The 6,629-nt window shown below is 45.7% G+C and overlaps 5 protein-coding genes across 5 annotated transcripts; 2 read left to right on the plus strand and 3 right to left on the minus strand.

Moving 5' to 3' along the window:
• Nucleotides 1-82: 82 nt before the first annotated feature.
• Nucleotides 83-2,226, minus strand: J056_000358 (uncharacterized protein; the record flags this gene model as incomplete). The annotated part of the gene is made up of 12 exons (XM_009267756.1): nucleotides 83-390; nucleotides 435-453; nucleotides 508-594; nucleotides 644-1,110; nucleotides 1,158-1,337; nucleotides 1,386-1,421; nucleotides 1,470-1,505; nucleotides 1,552-1,603; nucleotides 1,650-1,751; nucleotides 1,798-1,809; nucleotides 1,854-1,901; nucleotides 1,951-2,226. 12 exons carry the CDS (start codon nucleotides 2,224-2,226, stop codon nucleotides 83-85), a joined length of 1,623 nt encoding a protein of 540 aa, XP_009266031.1.
• Nucleotides 2,227-2,451: 225 nt separating this feature from the next.
• J056_000359 (putative small nuclear ribonucleoprotein F) lies at nucleotides 2,452-2,919 on the minus strand (the record flags this gene model as incomplete). Its single annotated transcript, XM_009267757.1, has 5 exons — nucleotides 2,452-2,506; nucleotides 2,551-2,571; nucleotides 2,624-2,688; nucleotides 2,733-2,858; nucleotides 2,914-2,919. The coding sequence occupies 5 exons, from the start codon at nucleotides 2,917-2,919 to the stop codon at nucleotides 2,452-2,454; spliced, it is 273 nt and encodes a 90-aa protein (XP_009266032.1).
• Nucleotides 2,920-2,995: 76 nt separating this feature from the next.
• On the plus strand, nucleotides 2,996-3,504 carry J056_000360 (Negative cofactor 2 complex subunit beta; the record flags this gene model as incomplete). Its single annotated transcript, XM_009267758.1, has 2 exons — nucleotides 2,996-3,086; nucleotides 3,131-3,504. The coding sequence occupies 2 exons, from the start codon at nucleotides 2,996-2,998 to the stop codon at nucleotides 3,502-3,504; spliced, it is 465 nt and encodes a 154-aa protein (XP_009266033.1).
• Nucleotides 3,505-3,584: 80 nt separating this feature from the next.
• J056_000361 (FHA domain-containing protein DDL) lies at nucleotides 3,585-4,348 on the minus strand (the record flags this gene model as incomplete). The annotated part of the gene is made up of 3 exons (XM_009267759.1): nucleotides 3,585-3,729; nucleotides 3,775-3,937; nucleotides 3,982-4,348. The coding sequence occupies 3 exons, from the start codon at nucleotides 4,346-4,348 to the stop codon at nucleotides 3,585-3,587; spliced, it is 675 nt and encodes a 224-aa protein (XP_009266034.1).
• A 76-nt stretch (nucleotides 4,349-4,424) lies between these two features.
• On the plus strand, nucleotides 4,425-6,506 carry J056_000362 (uncharacterized protein; the record flags this gene model as incomplete). The annotated part of the gene is made up of 10 exons (XM_009267760.1): nucleotides 4,425-4,527; nucleotides 4,580-4,601; nucleotides 4,647-4,653; nucleotides 4,702-4,794; nucleotides 4,844-4,855; nucleotides 4,907-5,080; nucleotides 5,131-5,167; nucleotides 5,222-5,316; nucleotides 5,363-5,905; nucleotides 5,958-6,506. 10 exons carry the CDS (start codon nucleotides 4,425-4,427, stop codon nucleotides 6,504-6,506), a joined length of 1,635 nt encoding a protein of 544 aa, XP_009266035.1.
• Between the last annotated feature and the right edge of the window lie 123 nt (nucleotides 6,507-6,629).

Raw genomic sequence — 6,629 nt, forward strand, 5'->3', positions numbered from 1 at the left:
AGAAATCACTTTATTAGAATATGTCATAGGAGGTATCTGAATACATTCATTAGCTTGTGCACTATATAAAGCCCAACAAACCTCACCTATTCATTGGATGGCGATCTCCTAAACACGCTATTTCAAACTCACTGAGCTCCGACAGCCCCAGATAGGCCTTTTCGTCAAATGCCACATCGATACCATTATTTTCCTGCTCTTTGAGCATCTTGATTGAGCTCCTATACTCAAGTCTCTTTCGATACTGTTCTGGTGTTCCAAACAACCTGTCCCGGCGCTCATTCTCCCTCTTGAGGAGGTATCTGACCGCACATGCAGTAGTCGAGCCTATAATGCACAGCGCCAAACAGTAACCGTGACCGGGCAAGAATCGAGGTGCAGTTGATTCAGCTGCGATGGTGTCAGGGGTGATCTGACATGAGTAAAATACTCACGGTATATGAAACTGGAGGCCTGTTGTGGTTTATTATGTTAGAAAGGATCTCTGCGAGCTGATTAGGTACCTACCAGACCACCGCAATTGCCGCACATTACAATGAACGCCGAAGCAATTGCACGTTTGTAAGAGGGTCCAAATGTCGCACTGTACCAAGGCTGCGAGAGTGTCTCAGTGGTTGAGTTGAAAAAAGGAGGAATCTCCTACCAACAAGCCCGCAGCTACGATGTTGTTTCCAGCTACCATGAGAAATAAGCTGAAAAAGCGTGCTCCCACTGCAACATGTGGTGGGATAGCCATGATGATAATAAAACCAATGGCAGTGATGAGTAATCCCGCTACAACCAGCACGGCTCTTTGTCTTTTCTTGTCCGACCATGCAGCAGCGAAAAGAGCGCATATAATCCCAAACACATACACTGGCGCTGTGAGAAGATGTGATTCGGCAACGTCGAAATCGCCCAATTCACTGATTATAGTGGGTATCCAAGTACTCAGCACGTAAAGTAGACTACCGTTCGTGTAGTTGACTATAGCGAGCATGTACAGTTTGGGGTCAGTAAATGCAGAGGTGACTTGACCGATAGTGAAGGGCAAATTTTCATCTAAAACGACCTGGTGCGCGGCGAGGTGGTCTAGCCAAGCACTTTTCTCTGCGTTGCTTAAAATCTTGGCTGGATCACATATCAGCAGGCAAATAAACCGCGGTTTTCCCACTCACATTCACTTGGGAAATCCTGTATGAAGAAGAAGGACGCAACGGCAACAACAAAGCTGAGTAGTCCTTCTATGATATATATCCACCGCCAGCCTTCTAGCCCACCAACGCCTCTCATCAAAGCCAAGACATAGCTGAAAATACCACCGAACGCAGCAGCCATTTGCGATCCGAGATAGACAACTTTTGAGGTGTCAATGGGCAATAAAACGTGCGCTATCAGCCACTTACTTGTTATTCTTTTGCCCTGCTGGGGTGGAGGAAACCCTGAATCGAAATGTATGTGAGTGAGTTTGATCAATCGTAAGAACGCACACGCGGTGAGAATTATAAGCATTCCCGGGAACAAGCCTAACTAATATTAACGAATTAATGGATCAGCACGCTTTTCACTCACCTCCTTCCGCTAGACCAAGAAACCATCTCACAGCAATCAAGCCAGAGTAGTTCTGCAAACTATGAATGAAAGTATGAGTAGTGCAGAACTATGCCCACCTGAACGATTCCGGTGAGGGTGCATACGATTGCCCAGCTGACTGCCATGAATGGAATTGTTAGCTGGGGACCAATTTTCTTCGTCAGCATGTTCCACGGTATCTAAGTAGAGTTAGTGGTGTGAAAGAGAGAAAGCAAAGGTACTCACTTCTGACGCTATCTGTGTAGTGTTGGATGAGTCGCAGTGCTTTTACACCCACTCACATACGACACATAAAAAACTGTGAGACATATTTCAAATTGATAGTCTGACTACGTTAAGTGAGCTGCGAGTATCATCTCACAGTCAAACTCTACCTACAATGTTCAAGTCACCGAGCAACCCTTCTAGCTTTGCCTGGCCGATGTTGACTCGATCGAGGAAGTTAACACAGAAAAGAAAGAAAAGGGCAGGGACAATCATCAAGTCGAGGCGCCTAGTAATGCGTTTAATGAGAAGTATATTGTCATTGTTCTCCTCGCTGCTATCTCTATACTTAAAGGAATCTATTTCTTCATTGCGTTTAAAGTGATCTTTGTTTGTGTCGCATGGATGCGCCTGTTTCTGATTATCAGAGTGATCGTCGAATGCACTCATAAAGAGATGTAGAATGTACAGCAGCCTTTTTAGTGTTTGGAATGGGTGAGTAAACTTCGGTATGAATATTACGTCAGATTAGCTAGGTATGAGGAGCGTGATAAGTTTATACATTAGTTTGCTCAATTGAGAGTATTACAGGCTACGTTTTGTATTATTTTCATAGCTGCGTGTGTTAGCCTGAGCTCGATGGAAAAAGGTTAACACACACACACACACGAATCACTACTGTTGCATTTCTTCATCCTTTGCTGCGTTTGAAGCTTCCTCTGCTTCTTTCCTAGGGAATTGTTAGTGAATTTCGTGTGATAGACATAGACGCACAACCAGAGTACGTTGTTGCAACTATGTAATGAATTCGTGAGCCCAGAAAAAACTGAAAGCAATTCCTACCCACCGTATAAAGACCTCTCCGAGTGCGCCATTAGACTTTTCATTTTGGAATTCTTCAGTGTTTGCGAGCTGTGCTAGTTAGAGGGGAACTGGAAGAATACCACTGAGCACACCTGCAAGTTCATGTAATTGTCCACCGAAACCAAATATCCCTTATAATCCAACCCCCACTTGAGCCTCACTTGAACAGCTTTACCGGTGAGATCGTTGAGGAATGGACGTGGATTTACTGGCTGGACCTGGAGTACACATTAGACCATTACAGGAAACGCGAGAGTCGAACACCCAACTCACACTCATATTTATAAAAATCCAGTCGTCGTCGTTGGTGAGGAAGAAGCTTTTGAACCTCAACATCCATCACACCAGCTGAAGCATGAGCGACGACGAGAAGAATATACCAACGAGCTCGTCCTTCGACGATGATCTCACGCTCCCAAAAGCAACTGCAGAGAAGCTGATAAAGGGTGTGTTCTGCGTGTTGTGTGGATAGCCATCTAAACCTCCATAGACATGCTCCCTCCAGAACTCACAGTGGCCAAAGAAACAAGAGACTTGCTTATCGAATGCTGTGTCGAATTCATACACCTCGTCTCCTCGGAAGCCAACGAGGCGTGCGAGCAGGATAGCAAGAAGACCATCTCCCCAGAACACGTCGTCGCAGCTCTCAAAACACTCGGCTTCGAGACCTACCTGAAAGACATGGAGGAGGTTCTCAAGGATCACAAGGCACAGGCTAAGGTCAAGTCCGCCTGGGATAAGGAGAGGAAGGGCTCTAGGCTCGCAGCATCTGGAATGACCGAGGAGCAGCTACTCGCACAACAGGAGGAGCTCTTTGCCGCTTCCAAGGCGCGTATGGAGGCCAGCACGCAGCAGAGTGAGTAGATAGCTAGTCCAGACCAATCTGCATACTACAACTTGTACTGTATTAAATTGTTGTAATAATCTTATCTATAAGCAATTAATCAACTCTTGATCAACACAAAGTCGCTATCATCCAATCCAAATTTAATCACGTCACCGCTCATTATCTCGAAATAGCGCGACACTGGTATTTCCTCGCCATTGACTTGTGTGCCATTGGTTGACTCCAAATCCAACACGAATGGTCTGCTCTATCGTGAGATGGTGACGCTAGTATAATGTTAAACCCACTTGACCGCTTCCAAGACATCACCAAATTCATTCTTACTCCTTATCGCTCTGTATTGAATCACTGCATGCTGCTTCGAAATTGATGGATGCGCAACCGGGTAATCTGCGACGTTTGCATCCTTCCCAAATAGATAGCAGCTCTGTTTGTCGAGCATGAGCATGTCTGCCGTGTATTAATATCGGCTGCATATTCCCACTCCTACTCACCCGTTTGTGTCTCTCCCTTAAACACGAATAACCGCCAGTCATCCCCCTTACCGGGCTTTTGTGCTTCGAGTGGCTCGTGGTACTTGAGCACTACCCCATTCACCGTCTTGCTCTCTGCCGCTAGCAAGCCTGAATTGGAGAAGTCTGGCTTTATTTCAGGTGGTGTGCGTCGAGGTGACCTGGTTGGTGACTTGGACCTCGAGGGCCTGGGGGATCGAGAGCGTCTGTGTAGGTCTCTGAATGGCTTTCTCTCATCGCTCTGTCTGCTGTCCCGCCTATCAAGACGCTCATCACGCCTTCTTGGATTGCTTTGGTATCTTTCATATTCTTCTTTGTCATCCTTGCGCTTGTATCCTCTATCATGCATTTTTGATTAGTGATGATCGTTCTGTTCGGAGAATCACCTAATTTAATTTCGTCTTCTCCTCTTCCATCAACAAATAATGACTCAAGTTACGCCGAACAATCTTGGGTTTTCTCCGCAAAACGAAAGGAGGCTCCTCTGGAAATTAGATCTTCGTCTAATCCCCATACTTAGTCTTCTCTGTGGGTAACACCTGATATGGAAGGAGCTGATTTCTTAATAATCCATCTGCAGACCTCATCTCTTTTATCGATAGGTGAGCTTACATGCTTTTGTGCAACTTTGATTCACCGAAATTTAGAGTGAATGTGAGACCCACCTGACTGGATTCCTCGGCCGAACACTAACCCGAGCAGATTGGACAAGCAAAAGTCGCCGGCATGGTTACTAGCCTTGGCATGACATCCCACCAGTTCCAAATCGCAAACACAATCTTTTTTTCCACCTATGTAAATAGAAGATTACCTCGCGCGTTAACTCACATGACGCCGACTGCAGGTCGCCTTTGAAGTAAATGTCACAGCTGTTTTTCGCTCTTAACACGCTCATTCACGACTCCAGATCATTGGCAATCTTCTCATCAAAAAGTTTCGGCCCAGTCGTACTCTTCCCGTGATGATAACGTGGGTTGTTTTATATCGCGCTAGCAGCTTACTTACTCGTACAAGGGCTTGGAGCGCTGTACTTATCGGACAGGCGTTTGCGAAAAACGCGGGACATCTTTACACGACAAGAGTCTGTTTCAGTGTTGTTGGTAGACTGCTTTGCTTACTGCTGCAATCCAGGTCCTACTTGGCGTCTTTGAAGCCTCCCTTTTCCCAGGTGTGTGTCACATCTCACATCTCGCGTCTAACGTCTCACATACTCAATCTCCAGGTGCAATTTACATCATTTCATTGTATTATCCAAGGTCCGAGCAAACCCTGCGCATGGGATTCCTTTTCTCAGCTTGTGTTTTGGCCGGTGCATTTGTGGGTCCTGAAAATCTTATCAGCACGAGAAGCTTACGCACTGCAGGGTGGTGTACTGGCATACGGTCTATCACAAATCCATGGCGCGGGCTTGGAAGGGTGGTCTTATATCTTTCTGATCGAAGGAGCAATGTCATTCGTCGTTGCGGTTATCTCCTTCTTTACCATTGTTGATCTCCCTAAGGAGGCTAAATTCCTCAGTGAGCCCGAAAGAGAATTCGTTATCCATAGAATCAAACAGGGTCAAGGTGCTCTCTCTCTCGATGTTGATTTTTCATGGAATCACATAACATCCGCAATTCTCGATTACAAGCTGTATATCTTCGCTAGCATGTACTTCTGTACCGGCGCTCTCCTTTATGCTCTTGCAACTTTCGCGCCAGTCATCATTTCCCAGCTCGGAGAGTGGTCAAATGCCCAATCTCAGCTGCTCACTGTCCCCCCGTATGCTTTGGGCTTTATTACCACTATTGGATGCGCTTATATTAGCGATAAGACAGGCTATCGTGCATTCCTCATTATGTTAGGAACGTTTGTGTCTCTGATTGGGTACATTCTCATCCTAGTCATACCGGACCACGCTCCAGGGGTGAGTCAGGGCGGTTTAATCTGAGACACACACAGATCTGACATTATTTCAGGCCAAGTACTTCTCTTTGTTTGTAATGGTTGCCGGATTCAGTCCTGCTGCTGGCATCGTTTTAGCATGGGGTGCTGGTTCATTTGGTCCTACTTATAAGAGAGGTATAACGCAGGGCGTTATTATGTCGGCGGGAAATACTGCGGGTATACTTAGCTCGTTTTTATATCCCGACTCAGACAAGCCTGATTTCGTCATGGGACACTCAGTCTCTGCAGCGTTTTCCGCCTTCACTTTCATCCTTGCCGTTGCTCTCCATTTTATACTAAAGCGTGAAAATAAGCAGCGCGATGAGAAGTTCGGCACATTGGACGAGATATACGCCATCATCAATGAACAAAGCGGAGGTGTAAGTAATGCGTACACGCCCGAGAAGGATGCGAAGGATGCGGAAGACGCGGATGCGGTAAATAACTTACCATCGGTATCGAGAAACGAATTCACAGACCTTCCCCCGGTATTGATAGAGAAATTCGGATTACATGGTTTGAGTAAAGAAGACATAGCTAATTTGGGTGATAAGCATCCAATGTTCAGGTATTTGTGTTAACGAGGTGACGTGATGTGGAGTTGTACATTGTATTCGCAGTTTACTCAATCTAACTCTTTTGTATTGTATTATACATATAATGTTATATATTAAAAGAAGTAGCTGTAACAATACCGATTATAG

Source organism: Wallemia ichthyophaga (assembly GCF_000400465.1).
Source record: "Wallemia ichthyophaga EXF-994 unplaced genomic scaffold scaffold1, whole genome shotgun sequence".
NCBI classification, from domain to species: domain Eukaryota; kingdom Fungi; phylum Basidiomycota; class Wallemiomycetes; order Wallemiales; family Wallemiaceae; genus Wallemia; species Wallemia ichthyophaga.